Raw genomic sequence first — 18,432 nt, 5'->3', positions numbered from 1 at the left:
CGATGATTCACTCCTCAAGTGAGCCGCAACGGGCCGGTGCGCGCCAATCCGAAGCTGGGAACCTGGAACCGCTTCCGGGTCTCCCACGTGGGTGCAGGGTCCCAATGCATTGGGCCGTCCTCGACTGCTTTCCCAGGCCACAAGCAGGGAGCTGGATGGGAAGTGGAGCTGCCGGGACCAGAACCGGCGCCCATATGGGATCCCGGGGCTTTCAAGGCGAGGACTTTAGCCACTAGGCCATGCCGCCGGGTCCCAGTGGCTATCATTTTCAAAACCAGAAGCTACTTTATTCTTTCAGCATAATAATGTTTGTTGCTTTATAATTAACAAGAATTCTCTCATGTGTGTGATTCAGTTTTATCTTCATACCCACTCTGTAGGGAAGATACCGTGTTTGAGGAAAGGGACATCCTGGTTCTCAGTGTCAGAGCTTGCGCAACCTCAGGCTTCAATGACTGGAAGGAGGGAGTGTGTGAGAGGGACAGACAGTGCCTTCTGGGCCACCCTGGTCATCTGGGCACTGCCACCCTGCCTGGGGACCATGCTCCAGGTGATGCTGTGTGTTTGGGGGATGAAGGCTGTTACTGAGCAGCACTCTAGCCCAGTGGGGCTTGGGTGCGTCTTGCCAGAACTCTGGGCTGGGAGAGTTACAGAGTCTTCCAGAGATGTAATTAGTTGGTATTTTTTCTGAAACATAATCTGGACAGCCACTACTTGGCATCTTAGAGGACATTTTAGGCATCATGCTGGTCTGGATTGGTAATCTGTGAATTGCTGCCCATGCTGGTCCCACACTCCCTGCCCACATCTGGAAGCTTCTCAGTGGCCCTGGGGTGTAGACCTGGAGTCTCTGTGAAACCTGAGGCACACCCTTGGTGGGGACCCTGCCCTCCACAACTTGGAAGCCTTCTTCCAGCCCAAGCCCTGTGCCTCAGAAGGAGGGTCTGAGTTGGAGCTGAGCTGGTTTTGGGGGAGGGGAGAGTACACGGGGCTGTTCCTGTAGCAGTGCTTCTCCAGCTGTTGCCGTTTCCTCCTCAGCACTTTCAGCGTTAGCAAATGTCGACCTGGCTTTGGAGCAGGAGGACACGGCCGCCCTGGGTAGGGCCCTGCAGGCACCAGCCCTGGGCCTGCGGGGTCTGCAGCAGCAGAACAGCGACTGGTACCTCAAGCAGCTGCTGAGTGACAGGCAGCACAAGAGACAGGTGAACCTGCACGGGGCTTGCCTGCTGGACTCCCCACCTCCACCTGGGCAGCCTCCCCCGGGCTCCTGCATATAGTGATCGTGTTTGTTTTTGCTTTTGCTTTTTGTTTAGTGTCCCCAGATACAGTACACATTGTTTTTTGGTCCTCTTTTAAGATAAACAGACCCCACCTTTCTTTATGATTTAACTACTTCGTCCTTTAAACTGTCCCCCTCCTGGTCCCCAACTAAACACCAATGGGGAAAGAAAATTGGGAGTATTTAAACATTCTTGCCTCAGGAATTTCCACTTTGGGGGAAGAAAAAAACAACAAAAAAACCCCACCTCTTTCTTCCTCAGACCAGCAGTGGGAAAGTAATTTGCTGAGCCTGAGGATGGATTGTGCTTTGTGGTTTCTGGGGAACAACCATGAAGGACTTGGCATTTTGTCTAAATAAGGACAAATATACATTGCACACATTCCTAGCGTGTGTCGGAGTGAGCAGCTTAAGAGTGTTAGTGATTCTGTAAACATTTCCCTGCTCATCACAAGATTATTTTTGAAAACGTGCGGGCGTCTGGGAAACTGTGTACCTTGGTTCCAGCCAGGCTTTGGGCTCCAGCAAGAGCTGGCCCTTTGGCTACCTGTGGCCAGCAACTGTCACTCCCACCTGTGGTCCTGTCCCCCTAATGATTGCTGATGTGATACAGGAATGCTACAGTCTGGCAGCACAGACCACAAGAGGGCTTGACACAAGTGTCCTATTCTTTTCAGAGTGGTCAAGCTGATCCCCTGCAGAAAGAGGAGCTGCAGGCCGGAGTGGATGCCGCAAACGGGGCCGCACAGCAGTATCAGAGACGTAAGGGGCCTTTCCACTGGCTGCCCCTGCAGGGAGGGCTGTGTGGGGCTCTGTGGCAGAGAAGGGTGGAGTTAGCTTCCGTCACCTCCCAGCCTTCCCCTGAGCCTGCCAGCCACATTAAACCCCTGGGCACTTTGGGTGGCAAGAAGATTCCTGCAGTTGTGCAAGTAGAACTAGAATCAGTTGGCCAGCAAGACTGTATGGTTGCTTAGGGAAACCTGGAAGAGGTGGCATTTATAGGGTCAGTAATCTTAGGTGACACAGGAGAGAGGAGAATGTTGTGATGTGGGACAGTGAAGGGAGACAGCAGCTGGAGTATAGGCGCAGGTTGTCGAGATTACGTAAGGAAGAGAAGTTAGGATCCCAGTGTCGATGTTCTGGGCTGAGTTGTGAAGACTAAAGAGATGGCAGAGATTGTGAACAGCTTTGAGCGGCAGCTCACAAAGTACCTGTTGTCTTTGCCAAGCTACAGGGAAAGTTAGAGGACAGTGGGCCCAGGTGCCAGGAGGCTAGTGGAGAAAACCTGTGAGGAGAGCCAGTGGGAGGTAGTTAGAGTGGTCCACCAGTTCTCCCTTCTGACAGGGAAAGAGGAAAAGTTTCCCTGCAGGCTTGGCTTGTGGCTGGTGGCTTACCCACAGAACCCAACTTCCTTCCATGCACATTGGCCTCAGTCCTCTGCTCAAGTGACCTCCTGGTTTCCCCCAGGACTGGCTGCAGTGGCCGCCATTAACACCGCAATCCAGAAGGGTGTTGCGGAGAAGACTGTCTTGGAGCTGATGAACCCTGAAGCCCAGCTGCCCCAGGTGTATCCCTTCGCTGCCGACCTGTATCAGAAGGAGCTGGCCACCCTGCAACAGCAGAGTCCAGAGGTAAGCAGGCTGGCCTGCTCATCACCAAACTGCAGTGACTTTCAGCCCAATTTTGTGGCATTATGGGGTAACTTGTATGTGTTAGAGATCATCTAGGCTCATCTTTGCCTGGTCTCTCTTCCTGTGTAGCATAGCCTCACCCACCCTGAGCTCGCAGTGGCTGTGGAGATGTTGTCCTCGGTGGCCCTCATCAACAGGGCGCTGGAGTCAGGCGACATGAACACCGTGTGGAAGCAGTTGAGCAGTTCTGTGACGGGCCTCACCAACATCGAAGAAGAGAACTGCCAGAGGTGGGTCCCTGGGCGAGCGAGCTGTTGCAGCTTTGGCTCTGTCTTGTGTTGCTTCCAGAGGAATCCATTTTAATCTATCATGCTGAAAGACTGACAGCTCATGACAGATTACTGCCCTTAAATGTACAAACATCTCATCTCCTTTGTTATGGAGCCCAGATAGAACGACCCCGACCCTGACAGGAGGAATGCTTCCCCACCATCGGCACACCCAGTCCGTTTGCAATCTCCAGTTGTTCTGAAACTACCTTGAGAGCAGGTTTATCCCAGTCAAGATCAGGCCCAGCACTAAGTCTGTGTGTGTCTTGGGAACCTTTTGTGGTAGAGCTGTCCCTTTCTCCACAGTACTGACATGTTAAAGGAGATGGAGCCAGTTGTCAAGTAAAATACCCCACCTGCAGATAGTTCTGTTTGCTTTCTCAAATTTGGTTTATTTGCTGAATTGGAAATCAGAACTGAAGGATTTTACCCTGCTCAGCGTTTTTGGTGAGATGTACTTTCACAGTACCTCATATCCAAAAGGGTGTAAAATCTCCTTTTCTTACCGTTAAAGGGGTTCTGGGGCTGGTCCCTTCAGTTGGGAGACAACTTGTCGCTCCATGATTCCCCTTCCCCCGAGACCATCATCTCTATATATCAGGGAATCCAGGTCCCTGTGGCTCATTCAGCTCACATTTCCACCCCAAGCCATGATGTTCTTGGCCTGAGTCCGGTTTTGCTAGAAGAGTTGCTCCTACACTTGTTTAGTTAGTTAGTATATGACCTTATTTTCTTGACTTTAGAGCAATTGCTTGAACTGTTGCCCCTGAGTTGGTCTTACCTGGAATTGAAAACATGTAGCAGACCATTGTACAGAGTGGTTTCCTTGCTTTGGAATACATCAAGTGCTTGTGATGTCCCAGCAGCCTCTGCCCATTGAATGCCTTGCGCCATGGTTGTCTCTCTCTCTCTTTTTCCCATGCTACACTTTGTTTTCATTGTCTTTTTTTGGGGGTTGGGGCAGGTATCTCGATGAGTTGATGAAGCTGAAAGCTCAGGCCCGGGCAGAAAACAATGAATTTATTACATGGAATGACATCCAGGCATGTGTGGACCAAGTGAACCTGGTGGTGCAAGAGGAGCACGAGAGTGAGTAATCTCCCTGCCTCCCCTCCCCCGGAACATCACCAATCAAGATGGCATGACTTTGTGGATTGGTTATAAATTTGGCTCTTGGAGGAGCTTCTAGTTGGGAGATTAAAAAATATTCATATTACTTAGAGAGCTAAGGTTGGGTATTCTCAAAATATCAGGCAGTTGGAGTGGACATTTGACAGTGGTTAGAAGTGGCTAAGACTTATTTCTGTGTTTAGAAGGCAGAACAACAGAAGGAAAAGGAAAGAAACAGTGCTTGGTCTCCTCTGGTCCACTCCCCAGATGGTCACAGTAACCAAAGCTGAGCCAGACTAAAGCCAGGAACTCCATCCTGTTCTCCCACATGCGTGGCAGGGGCCTAAGCTCCTGGGCTACCCTCTGCTGGTTTCCGGGGCACGTAGTGGGAAGCTCAGTCAGAAGCACCCTGATACGGGATGCTAACATCATAGTCAGTGTCTTAACCCGCCGCACCACAGCAGATGTTCTTGGAATCAGATGTAATTGTGCAGGTTGAGGACTCATTTCAGACCCTAGCTTCAAGTTGCATGCTTCCTAGATTGTCTACAAATTTGTGTGGTGGTTTTGTGTATGTGGGGGGGAGGGGACGCCCTCTTGTCCCCAGATTCCTAGAACACAGAGAAGTGCTCAGCTGGTGGTTGCAGTTTTGCTAGGGAAGGACCTGCCAAAGAGGAAGCCTGTAGGGCCATGCCTGGAAAGGTCCCAGGCACACAGCCCCTGAGCCCTCAGCTGTCAGCAGCCTCCTGTCACCAACCAGGGACACTCCTGGGCTCTCAGAGTTTCCGTCTGGCTTCATGACGTTTACATGATTGCCTCAATGTTTGGCCATGTGTGGTAGGCTTCCAGCCTACCCCTGCCTGGTAATGGGGAGGCCACACCAGTGCTGCATGACACCAAGCCCAGTCTTGGGAACCAGCGGCATATCTTTCCTTCTGGGCCACATTCTGAAACTTTATAGAAGCCTGGGGAATATCACGTATCCAGGTTTGAAATCGTCTCCATTTTCAAGTTAGGATAAACATGGAACAGAAAGACTGGAGCTTTCAGTGGGAGTAGGAATAAAAGGAAATTTGAATAAAATAAGCACCAAAACCCACTGTGGTTCAATGTAAATGCAAATGTAGTTTGTGTACTTTCAGTGGCTTTCTGATTAGTCCACTTATTTCAAGATTGATGTTCATACAATGTCTTAACTAAAAAAATAACCTTTCAGGGCCAGCATTTGATGTAACGGTTAAGACGCTTGCCTTCCATTTGGCTGTACCTGGGTTTGAGTCCTGGCCCTGGGTCCTGATCTCAGCTTTTAGCTCCTGTACACTCTGGAGACCAGTGGCTGCTGGCTCCATGCAGGAGACCTCCCAGCTTTGGCATTAGGGAGGACGGGAAGCAGCTGCAGGGCACTCTCCTTGTCTTAAGGCTCTGTGCCTCTCCAATCAAAAAACAAAGCAACAGAACACGGTGTTTTCCCATGCAGGGATTTTAGCCATTGGCTTAATTAACGAGGCCCTGGATGAAGGTGATGCCCAGAAGACACTGCAGGCCCTGCAGATTCCTGCAGCGAAGCTGGAGGGCGTCCTGGCAGATGTGGCCCAGCACTACCAGGACACGCTCATCAGAGCCAAGAGGGAGAAGGCCCAGGTGAGTAGTACCAGTGGTGTTCCCTTTGGCCCAAGCATGCCCTCCTCCTTCTCTGATGGAGATGAGGGAGCAGGGGAGGGCAGAAGGGAGGGCCTGTCTGTGAATGCATCTGATCAGTACCACCTGGGCAGGGAAGACACAGAGATACAGACACGGACTCTGCCTCCCAGGAGCACCTGCTGCTCCACACATTTGGGTTTTTGTCTTTTTAAATTACTGGTAAAGGTGGCTCTTCAACTAAGTTCCTGATTGAATTACAGAATCCAGAAAAATGCAGTTAGAAATATAAGTAGGAGGTTGTATGAATTTCCAAAGTGATTGTCCCTGTATAATTGGTATGCAAGTGGTAGAAATGTCCCCAGCACTCCCAGAAACCTCCCTCAGGCCGCCTTCCATCCTTACTCACCTGGTCTCTGGTGGCAGCCACTGTTGGGGTAGTGCGTTGCGTTTTTGCCTGTCCTTGACCAAGGAGCCTGTCCTGTGCACGCATTTGTGTCAGTCTGCAATAGGTGTGTCCCTTATAGTAGTGATTTCCTCTGTGTGGTGGTTTGTGCCTTCTCACTGTTGTGTACTCTTCCACTGTGTGGTGGTGTAGGCTACCATTGATGAAGTTTACTTTTTGCTGGCTGTTGTAAAGTGCAGTGGGTGTTGTAGCATATCTTTCAGTAAATATATGTGTATTGCTCTTAGGCACACATTTAGGAGTTAGAGCCTAGAGAATGCATTCATGTTAAATTTCAGTAGATAATGTCATAAATATTTTTAAAGCTTAATTGCTTTGAAAGAGAAAGAGAGAAGTGCCCACAGCAGCTAGGGCTGGGTTAGGCTGAAGTCTGGAGCCTGGCATTCAGTCCCACATGGGTGTCAAGACACCCAGATACTTAAGCTGTCTCCTGCTGCTACTTGCCAGGCTGCATGCTGTCAGGAAGCTGGGATTGGAAGCACAGCTGGGACTCGAACCCAGGCCCTGTGATAGGTGATGCTCACATCCTAAGTGGTGTCTTAATCACTGTGTGCAACGTCCACCCTAAATAATGTCATAAAAGCTTTCTAAGCAGCTTTGTTAAAATACTCATTTCCTATGCACTTCACCATTTTAAAGTGTGTCACTCAGTGATTTTTAGTATATTTATAAACTTTTGCAGTCATCAGCATGACCTGTTTTAGAACATTCCAGCAGAGGAATCTGTACCCATTGATAGCCATTCCTCATGAACCTACCATCTTGCTTCAAACTCCCACAGTCCTGGGCAGCTGTCAGCCTACTGCTGATGCATTTGAACATTTCAGGCAAATGAAACCCTTCCATACCTGGTCCTTTGTGGTCAGTTTTCTTCACTGAGTGTGGTTCATTTCTTCCTGTTGCTGAACGATAGGCAGTGTATGACCATACCAGCTGAGGCATATGGGGGTGGCTTCCATTTTATGGGTGATTAGTGATAATGCCATTCTGAAAGTTTTTCAGAGTAATTAGAACACAAGCCCATGTTTTATAAGTTAATTTGTTGAGGAAACTGATGAGATTTACACCTTTTTTTATCCCATTGCTAAGAAGCTGCTTTAAATGTAGCAGACTCTAATATGTTAGTGGTTTGATTAAAGCATAATTGTATCTGTTGCACTAATTGATTGATCTCCTTTTACGTTGTTCATAAGTAATAGCAATAGAGTGCAAAACCCATAGCTGCCTTGTCTTAGAAAATTCCCAAAGTCAGGTTCTTGCAGCAGGCAGAGGAACTGAAAGGAAAACTCAGTTTAGGTGATTCATGTTATTTCTGGAGGGCAGGCAGATCACAACAGAGCAAGGCTTCATGTTACTGGAGGTTTTTATGTACTGACACAAAGTGTGGGCTCTATTCGTTTTGTCTTGGGGTGGAGGAGTTATGGGTAATGCTGTAATGCCCTTAGATTCCATCACCATGAGCAATTAATTGACTTTACTGCATCCTGTGCTCGCTTTGACAGCACACATACTAAAATTGGGACATTACTGCATCCCAATCATGTAAGCGTGCTGTCACACAGCCTGGGTTTCTTTGAAGAGACATATTATCATGTGGACTGTCACTTGATCTTGTGGTGAAGGTTGACTCACCGCTGTTTAACAGTTTGAGATAAAGACGTCTGCAGATTTCACTTACTTAGGTTGCAAGCCAGTGATGCTGGGAAAGTGTCAGTCTCTGACAGTGGGGTCTGAGTCTTTGGTTCATTTTCTTGGATTGGAGCTTCCCAATGTTGGCTGGTCTTGAGAACACATCATTTAAACAAATGGGACTTTGGGTCCCAGCACTATGGCATAGCAAGTTAAGCTGTTTCCTGTAGCACCTGCATCCCATAAAGTCAATTTGAGTCTTAGCTGCTCCACTTCCCATCCAGCTCCCTGCTTGTGGCCTGGGAAAGCAGTAAAGGATGGCTCAAAGCCTTGGATCCCTGCACCTGCATGGGAGACCACAAGGAAACTCCTGGTTCCTGACTTGGTTCCTGGCTTCAGCCTGGTCCAGTTCTGGCTGTTGCATCATTTGGGAAGTAAACCAGCAGATATCTGATCTGTCTGTCTACTCCCTACCTCCACCTCCCCCCTCGCATATAGCTCTGACATTCAAATAAATAAAATAAGTTTTTTTTTAAATTCCGGGCTTTTAGATTTTAATTCCACTGATTCAGAATTTGTGGTTTGGTGCCTGGCTGCAGTCCTTGTGTGTGGGCCTGGGGCAGTGGTGCTTGCTTTTCCTTTCAGGAAGGCCCAGGTGCAGCCTCACCTCTGTCCACCTGGGAGTGAGTTTGGGCCAGTGAGCTGCGTTAGTTCTGTATCTCACAAGAGAAGCAGCTTGAGAACATGACTTGTATGGCTGTCACTCCTGCCACCAGGCCATCTGCTCTTGTGTGGGTCATGGTGTTAAACTCTTAGAGGATGTGAGTAGGATTTGAAGCATTTCCTTTTGCTGTGGAACAGCTTTTCAGAATTCATCAAAAACAGAGGAAGGGGAAAGTTAAAGGAAAGTTTGCTTAGCACTGCCAGGTCCATCTGAGTGTTAGGTGGAATTTTTGTTTTTTAAAGACATCTGCTTAGCTTCTCAATTTTAGTGAGCTACTTTGGGGTTGATTTTTATTGTAATTATCACTGAGTTTGAGATTTAGCAAGCATTATCTTGATTTCAGTTTGATTCCTCAGTGTTCATGCAACACGTTTGCATTAGGTTTTCATCCAGGTAATACTGGCCTCCTAGAACGAGTTAGGAAGTGCTGCTCCCTCTTGTAATTTGAAAGCATTTGTTAAACCTATGATTGAATCAACAGTGAAGCCATGTGATGTGTGTGTGAGAGAAAGGTTTTTTGACTAGTGATTCCATACTTGTTCTATATTAAGCTTCTCCTACCCCCACACTCTCTTTGCCTTCTTGGAATCTGTATGTTAGTGCAAGTCTGCCCATATTCCTTTCCTATCCTTTCCTTTTTTAATGATTGATTTATGTAAAAGAGTTAAAGAAATCTATTCACTGGTTCACTATCCAAATGGTCACAGTGGTCAGGGGTAGACCAGGCTAGGGTCAGGAGCCAGGATTTTCTAGTCTCCTTTATGGTTGGCAGGGGCCTAAGCACTTGGGCCATTTTTTGCTGCTTTCCCAAGCTATTAGCAGTGAGCTGGATGGGAAGTGGAGCAGCTGGAACTCGAATCACCCATAAGGGATGCCGGCACTGTCCATTGCTTTATTATTTTATCTTGATTCTCAGACTGGATGATCTCATTTGACCTGTCTTCAACTTGCTGATTTCTTCTTGCTCATATTTGCCATTGAATCTCTCTAATTAACTTGATTTTCCAGTTACTGTTCTTTTCAATTCCAGGTTTTCGTTGTTTGTGTTTTTTTTCGGAATAACATGTTTTGTGGATATTCTCTAGTTAGTGTGACAGTGTTCTCACACCTCTCTTTAGGTCTTTCAACATATTATTAAAGCAGCTAATTTATGCTTTTGTCAGTCCAACCTTCGGCTTCCTCGGGGGTCATTTCTGTTGTCTGCTCTTGCTATATGTGGGCTGTCTTTTTTTTTTTTTTTTAATGTCTCGCCTAAAAAAATTTGAGGCCTAATTTCTGCTTTGTTTTGCCAAAGATGGTTTTGTTTGGTCGTTTAGGACTTGGGTCCTGCTGTGTGCTTCCGTGGAACTTGGCGAGAGGATTCACACCGGCAGGTTGAACGCAGGTGGGAGGTGTATTCTCCTGGGCACTACAAGATCAGTTCCTGACCATCTTGCCATTGTCAGCACAACTCGTGTCACAGTGCAGCTTCACAGGCAGCCGGGGGGCATGGGACACACTCGCCTCGGAATCATCCTCTGGCCTCCCATGCTTCAAACGGCCAACTTTTCCATGACCCTGGCCTTGGGCAAGGGTCAGGCACAGACTGTGCAGGGACTGGGTTGCCTGTGCTGTTGGTCCCTTTTGGCACAGATGTTCCTTTGTTGTCATTTTGGAAATGTAGACCTGAGAGCAATGAATAAATAAATAAGATTTTTTAAGAACAGTAGTAATGTGAGGTGACCCTGTAAGTCAGATCCCATGCTGCTTGTAAAGGCTGTTGATTTTGTTTGTTTTTAGCTTTATTTACTTTTACTTTTTTATTTGAAAGGCAGAGTTGTACAGAAAGGAGGGGAGACAGAGCCATCTGCTGGTTTACTTCCCAAATGGCTGTAATGATCTGAGCTGGGCCAATCTGAAACCTGGAGCTTCTTCCTGGTCTCCTATGTGGGTGCAGGGGCCCAAGTTGTTGGGCTGTCCTCTGCTGCTTTCCCAGGCACATTAGTAAGTAGCTGGATCACAAGTGGAGCAGCCAGGACTTGAACCAGGAGCCATGTGGGATGCTGGTGCTGCAGACAAAGGCTCAACTTGCTCTGCCATGGTACTTGTTGATATTGTTTAGTGACTTTTCTATATTCTCTCAAGTCTGTCCTTTGTCAGGTGTGTTTGTAGCTCTGAAGTCAGCCTGGCTCACCAGTGGTCAGTTAGTGATAGGAGGGAGGTTTCCTTCAGTGCAGTACAACCAGTGATGCACCCAGCCTTTGCTGAAGGGCCCCGTGGTGTCCAGGAGTGCCTTCACCAGGCAATCTGGTTTATGGCTCTACCCTCACTCTCCCTTTGCACTTACCCAGACTCTCCATGCCACTGGAAGGGAGAGCAAAGAGCTTTCCCGGATCTTTTCTGAGTATATGCACCGTCCACACATGCAGTGTGGCCTTCTCGGCTCCCAGCCCAGGAAAATGACAGATTTTCAAAGCTCCCTGTGGAAACCATATCCTGCAGCTTTTTATTCCAAGTTTTTTGGTCCATCTGTTTGCCTGACCTGCTGTCCGTTGCCTCTTACTGTTTTTGACAAATACTCCTCATACAAAAGGCTGTTTGTCCAGGTTGAGCTCCTAGCTGGATCAAATACAGATAGCTGGCCAGTGTGATGTGACAGGGGCCGCCTAATGACAGTTCTCTGGAGATGTGAATTTCACAGGAAGGGGAGGGAGCCAGGGGAAGGTCGTGGAAGGCACTGTGGAGCTCACCGTCCCTGCTGGAACAGAGCTGTTTTCCTTGAAGAAACTCCCAATTTTTCTGAGCCCTTAATTAATCCCCACAACCTTGAAAACATTGATTCTGCTGAGTGAGTTTATTTATTTATTTGATTGTTTTATTTATTTTTTTGTTTTTATTGATTACATTGCATTATGTGACAGTTTTATAGGCACTGGGATTCCCCCCCACCCCTCCCCAACTCCCCCCCATGGTGGATTCCTCCACCTTGTTGCATTACCACAGTTCAAGATCAGTTGAGATTCTTTCATTGCAAGAATCTACCAAGCATAAAGTCCAGCATCTTATTGTCCAGATAAGTTCAATGGTTTCTTGGGGAGACCATCTCTGGTCTGAAGGTAGAGCCGGCAGAGTATCATACAGATCAATTAAAAGCCCCAACATTATATCAGTAACAATTTATAACACTATGGAATTAGTTGACATGGTATGAAGTAACCAATATGTTAAAAGAAAAAAAAAGAATGCAAGTTCTGAACCACATCCTGTGACTTCTACATTGACATTTCAATTATTAGTTTATATGCAACCAGGTTCTATACACCTTAAAATGGCTATAGATTACTATTAGATTACCCGAAAAACAGCCAGGTTCAGCAAAATCATGCTTCAATGCTATGAACTGCTAAATACTAAAATTAAAATAAACATGAGACAGCTGAATGATTGTTTTATTGTTGGACAGTTTTTATTACTTTGATGTTGAGAAGATTGCCAGAGGTCTTTATAACTACCATTTCCACTGATGTCATTTCCATCTTGTTTTAAGTTGAGTGCATTTATACAGACCAAGGCAGTTAAGAGGACAGACAGCTTTTCAAGGATGCCCACCCTGAGGGAACAGTGGTTCTGGGACAGGGAGGGAGGAGGGCCCTCTGAGAGTGGCTATGCTGACAAGCAGTTAAGGTCAGGCACACCAAGGTCATGGAAGGCCCGAGAAGATTAAAGCCCAAAGTGAGAGCCCGCGAAGTGGCCGAATAGTGCGAAGTGGCCAAATAGCAGAGTAAAGAGCAAGCTAGGCGAAGGGGGCTTGGGTTGGGGGAGCAAGGTCCATTTCCGGGAGCAGCTTTAGCCTTGCTGTGAGCGGGATGACTGAGCCTGGGGTTACAGGCCCAACAGGTACCACATTGGGTCTCCTGTTGTTATGGTTGAGGAAGAAATTAACACACATGAAAGTCCAAATAGGAAAACACTTTCAGTGCCCTTAGGATGCTTCCAGAAGGTGCTTATTAGTAAAGTCTGAAGGCCAGGGCATGGATACCAGACGTTCTCAGAACTCAGCTTAAATCTGTCTGTACCTCATTGTCATGAACACACATGTGTACATGCATGCTTATGTGGCCATGGCTAGTATGGAGCTGGTAGGCCGCAGTATTGTCGGTACCAGTGGCTGAATACTAAAACTTCACTTTGGTACATTGCCGTAGTCCAGCCCTTCTCACATGTCTGTTATTATGCCTCAATTCTAGCTATTTCCTGAACTTTTCCCTGTGTAGCAACTGAAGGATTAACATTTGGCCATTCTAGCTGACCAGTGTTTGTGTTTGTGCAGTGGATAAAAATGTTGTATAGAATGGGGTATATAGTGTGTATGTGGCTACAGGGGCACATGTACAATGTTTTGCCCTGCATTATATGTACACACCACATAATAAAATACAGACTTTGATGGAAATTTTAAGGGGCAAGACGTGCCCTGTATAGTTGGGGGGGGTGTGCTGTACACACAGAAGAGCCCTTTTTAGCCGCCGCCTCCTGCTCCCCGTGTTGACGGTGTCTTCAGCTGTCACGCTTTATAGTCCTTGCCCGTTTAGTGTGAGATCTGGTCGTCTCTGCAGAAGCGCTCAGTAATCCAAGAACCACTCAGGCCTGCTGTGAATCTGTGCTTGCTGTGCTCTGGGTAGCACTTTCCCCTTCAGTTGACTGCATCTCGTAGTCTCTATAGTTCTAGCCCAGGGTTAAGTTCCCCACTCAGGGATTGGAGTTCATCTTGGGTGATCTCTTTGGCACATATTTTTGTGGGAGGAATTGGGAGTTTGGATTTAGCTGAAGTAGAAAGAGTCCATTTGGTGTGGAACCTGAGATGGGGCAGGCTACATGTCTCCTCCTTTACTCAGGGTGGTCGTCTCTGAATACTGTTTCCTGAGACACTTCCCCACTGTCTTAAAAAAAATTTTATTTTTACTTGAAGAGGAGGGAGAGATCTTCCATCCATTGGCTCATTCCTCTAATGTCCAGAATGGCCAAAGCTGAACCAATCCAAAGCCAAAAGCTTCTTCTAGGTCTCCCAGATGCGTGCAGGCTCCCAAGGGTTTGGGCCATCCTCCACTGCTTTCCCATTCCATAAGTAGGAAGCTGGATGGGAAGTAAAGCAGCCTGAATACACAACTGGCACCCATGTGGGATACTGGTGCCATAGGCAGAGGCTTAGCCAACTGCCCTGAAGTGCTGGCCCCTTACCCACTATCTTTTTCTTGCCTTTCATACTGTAGCTCTCTTGCTTACTAGAGGAACTTGTATGAAGATTTTCCGCTAATCCTCTGATTTTAGTCTGCATGGGCAGGGCAGAGAGAGCCTCTTCCAGGGTCAGGATTGTCATAAGCTCCATCTTGCTCAGGGCAAGGAGGGCCGGGCTCAGTGTCCCAGCTTTGCCCCAGCTGACTGATTATTCTCGAGGTGGACCACGGTGGCTGACCTGTAGAAAAGCCCCTGCCTGGTTTTGCAGAGCCGAGGTTGCTGCGCTGTTTCTCCCGGAGACTGGCCCTGTAGCCCTCACAGCTGAGACCGGCTCATCCCCACCATGGTATGCTGATGTGGCCTTTCTCTAGCTCTGTGTCAGAGAGGAGCCAGGGCCTTGTTTGTCCACCAGCACCCTGGAGACCACTGTGCTGCTTTGCTCTACTTGGTGACAGGTCGTGTCCATCTGCATGAGAAGCCCACAGGAAAGCCAGGCTTCGCCACAGGCTTCATGGCTCCAGCTATTGAGCAGAGGCATTTTCCTCTTTGCCTCAAAGCCCAAACCTTCTCTCATCCGGCCACACAGTTAGGGTTATTGACCAAGTTCTTTATTCTGCTTCATTGTCAACTTGGCTGGTTATAGTCACATGGGACAATCTAGATGGATTCTTAAGGGGCTACATTTAAAAATTATTTACTTGAAAGATTAAGAGACAAAGAGATCTTTAATCTGCTTGGTTCATTCCCCAAATGTGCACAACAGCCAAGTGTGGATCAGATTGAAACCAGAAGCCAGGAAATTCATCCAGGTCTTCTGTGCCAGTGGTGGGGACTCAAGTACATGAGCTACCATTGCTTTTCCCGGTGCATTAGCAGGAAGCTGGATATGGAGTGGAATAGCTAGGACTTGAACTGGCACTCTAGTATTGGAAGGGGGCATTGCAAACTCTGCCCCTAAAGTACTCTTTGTCCCAGTGCTGATAGCTCAAGCCCTAGGAGCATGTTAATCTTGTTGTATCTGCCAAGATCGTCACAAACATAACCCTCCCACCCTGGTCCCCTTAAGACCCACAGTGCCTTGCCTTTTCTGAGAAGACTACCAGCATTAAAATGCATGACTGGGCTGTTCACGAATGCCCTTTGATGCTTCTTAGCAAACCAGGGGCCCGTCTCTGCCACAGGGGAAGTTCAGATAATGTCTGCACCGCCTCTGAAATTGGGCTGTGTAGCAGCACAGGCTTCCAGCTCTGGCCCTGGCACTGAGAAGAGGTGGCCAGCCGAACGCCTGTGTGGGAGCTGTCAGCAGTGATGCGTGCAGTCAGGAGCTTGGCCACAGCTGCTGCCTCAACTCAGGAGGGTGGCAGGTTCTTGGAAATGGGAGAATGACTACTAACAGTTCCTGTTGAAAAAAAAAAGGCCAGTGGCTTTCACAGCAGAGGATCTAAGCTACTTTCTTTTTTAAGTGCCCAGAACCATAGTGGAAAGAGAAAAGTGAGTTGTCTTTTGTATCCCTCCACTTCTTACTGGTCACCTCAGACTGTGCCAGGGCCAGTGAAACCCCACTTATCTGTGTATTTCTGTGTAAAACGCAGTTTTGAAGTTCCCCACCACTGATTCAACCTTTGGGTTTTGGTTGCCATTTTGACTCTTGGTCCTGAAGGTTGTAATTTAAAACGAGCCTTGACTTTCTGGAAAGAGTATTAACCTCTATGCTGGCCATTCATTTTGGAACAAGTGTCCAGCATCCACGCTCCTCCTCAGCCTGGCCCACCCAGGTTCTCCAAACTTCTTCCCCCATTCTCCTCCTGCTGGCTGCCTTCATCCTCCTGAGCCTCTTGAATTCCTTTCAGTGTACCCCTCACATGTTTGTTGCGTTCCCATGGTTACAGCCAAGGCCCCCGGGGCTAATGCTTATTTCACTGAATATTCGGGAATAGCTGCTTCAGTCTCTGGCACTGCCACAGTTGGAGCCTGTGGAGGAAGGAGGCATCCCTTGGCGAGATGGGCAGCCAGAGCCAGGGGAGGACCTGCCCTGCCCTTTATGTGACAGCTGACTGGGAAGCTAACTCAAGGTCCCCCAAGAACTACTAACTCCCTCTCAGTGGCAGAGCCCCCAGGGACCTTGCACAGGTCCTGCAGCACCTCTCAGCCTCACCACCCCACGGAACCAAGCTCCTGAAAGTGTATCCTGATCACAGCCGTTCCATTGCATCTGAGCCGTCCCGTTTCAGCCTTTTCCAGTGTTCTGATGCCTGACTTCCTCCCACTGACTGATCCACATGTTCCCTAGGTGTTTGAAAGTTTTCCAAAATGTAATGGAATCCCAGATACCCAGTCATCAACGCAAGCATCAAATATACCTAGATTTTGCTGTCCTAATGTTGTTTGTTTTTTCTGATGCGTAGGAAACCCAGGACGAGTCAGCTGTGCTGTGGTTGGATGAAATTCAAGGTGGCATCTGGCAGTCCAACAAAGACACCCAGGAAGCTCAGAGGTGTACGTACCAGTTGTTATGTTTCTGACTCTGTGGCAGTGGGCATGCCAGGGGACTCCATATCTCAAGCTTCAGCTTAGACAAGGCAGCGAGGCCTGGGGTGGGTGGGAGGAGCTGTGTGGGTAGATGTGGCTGGGGGAACTAGTGTGTGAATTCAGACACTTTCTAAACTGCTCCCTTGACACTTCTGTTGTGGGCCAGTTGCCTTAGGAATCTTTGCCATTAACGAGGCCGTGGAGAGCGGTGATGTTGGCAGGACACTGAGCGCCCTGCGGTCCCCTGATGTGGGCCTCTATGGAGTCATCCCTGAGTGCGGCGAGACTTACCAGAGTGACCTTGCTGAAGCCAAGAAGAAAAAGCTGGCAGCAGGTGAGGGATGGGAAAATGAAAGGAAGCTGAGCACTTGGGGTCAGACATGAAGGGATCAACAGATGTGTTAGTATAGCAGGAGGTGATAGCCCAGCTGTGCATGGATCTCCTACCATATCACAACAGCTGTGTTAACCAGGTCATTTGTCTGCAGAAATGGGAAAGCTCACACTACTTGACTGTTTATCTCTCTTTTTTTTTTTAAGATTTATTTATTTATATTACAAAGTCAGATATACAGAGAGGAGGAGAGACAGAGAGAAAGGATCTTCCATCCGATGATTCACTCCCCAAGTGACCGCAACGGCCGATGCTGTGCTGATCCGAAGCCGGGAACCAGGAACCTCTTCTGGGTCTCCCACACGGGTGCAGGGTCCCAAAGCTTTGGGCCATCCTCTACTGCTTTCCCAGGCTACAAGCAGGGAGCTGAATGGGAAGTGGAGCTGCTGGGATTAGAACCAGTGCCCATATGGGATCCCGGCGCTTTCAAGGCGAGGACTTTAGCCGCTAGGCCATGCCGCCAGGGCCCGACTATTTATCTCTTACAAGATGTCACTTACAAGTAACTCATCTGCTACAGAAGACCATGCACAGCCCTTCTTCCCAGGAGAGGCTGATGGGCTGTGAGTCTTAGATCAGAATAGTTCTCCGACATGCAGGACAGACATGGGCTTTGGTGGTCACTCATGGGCAGTTCCGTAATTGGACTTCATCGGTATTTCCTCTTCCTGTGTGTGAGCCAAGCCAGATGGCACAGGCATCATTTAGCAGGGCCCACACATCAAGGCCCAGGCTTTGGAAAGGGTCTGCCTTGAGATGGCTAAGCCTGACCAAGTCAGTCCTGCAGCATCAGACATGGACCCTTGGGCATGTGACTCAGGAGTCTTCTGTTTTCCTTTTGTTTGCTGCCAGGAGATAATAGCAGCAAGTGGGTGAAGCACTGGGTGAAAGGTGGGTATTACTATTACCACAACCTGGAAACCCAGCAGGGCGGATGGGACGAGCCCCCAGACTTCGTGCAGAATTCCATGCAGCTCTCTCGGGAAGAGATCCAGGTGGGTCAGAAAAAGTGGGTTCTTTTGTTTGTTTGTGTTTTTAATGTTTATTCATTGTGACTTTTTATTTGAAAGGCAGTTGGAGGGGTAGGGGAGCAGTCCTCCAACTACTGGTTCACTCCCTGAATGCCCACTACAGTTAGCGTTGAGCCAGGCCAAGACCCTGTCTGGGTATCCCATATGAACAGCAGGGACCCGAGTACTTAGGCCAACACCTGCTGCCTCCCAAGGTGCGCATTAATGGGAAGCTGGTTTTGAGGCAGAGATGGGATTTGCTCCCAGTTACTCTGATGTATAGGACATGGTCATCCAAGGCCATGGCTTTAAGCCTCAGTCCCTCAATGCTGCTCCAGGAAGGTGCTTCAGGGCTAATACTAGTTAACAGCAGTAGGGCCTAAGAGCCAGGAGACTCTAGACTAAAATTAGGGTCCTAAAAGCTGTTTGGGAGTAATCCTTTTGAATCTTTGGAAGAGTGGCTGAGGCCTAAATTAATA

General features: G+C 48.2%; 1 protein-coding gene across 1 annotated transcript in view; it reads left to right on the top strand.

Annotated features, from left to right (window-relative positions):
• Positions 1-18,432, top strand: part of IQGAP1 (IQ motif containing GTPase activating protein 1) — a 92,621-nt gene that overhangs the window by 49,562 nt on the left and 24,627 nt on the right. Inside the window, exons 10-18 of the mRNA XM_004577920.3 lie at positions 1,039-1,202; positions 1,957-2,041; positions 2,747-2,910; positions 3,040-3,200; positions 4,204-4,328; positions 5,827-5,990; positions 16,426-16,516; positions 16,716-16,883; positions 17,796-17,938. Of these exons, the coding sequence (XP_004577977.2) occupies positions 1,039-1,202; positions 1,957-2,041; positions 2,747-2,910; positions 3,040-3,200; positions 4,204-4,328; positions 5,827-5,990; positions 16,426-16,516; positions 16,716-16,883; positions 17,796-17,938 (1,265 nt within the window). The remainder of the gene's footprint in view (positions 1-1,038; positions 1,203-1,956; positions 2,042-2,746; positions 2,911-3,039; positions 3,201-4,203; positions 4,329-5,826; positions 5,991-16,425; positions 16,517-16,715; positions 16,884-17,795; positions 17,939-18,432) is intronic.

Source organism: Ochotona princeps, chromosome 6, assembly GCF_030435755.1.
Source record: "Ochotona princeps isolate mOchPri1 chromosome 6, mOchPri1.hap1, whole genome shotgun sequence".
Lineage (NCBI taxonomy): Eukaryota > Metazoa > Chordata > Mammalia > Lagomorpha > Ochotonidae > Ochotona > Ochotona princeps.
Note: the sequence above shows the minus strand (reverse complement) of the source record. Positions and strands in the feature narration are given on the sequence as shown.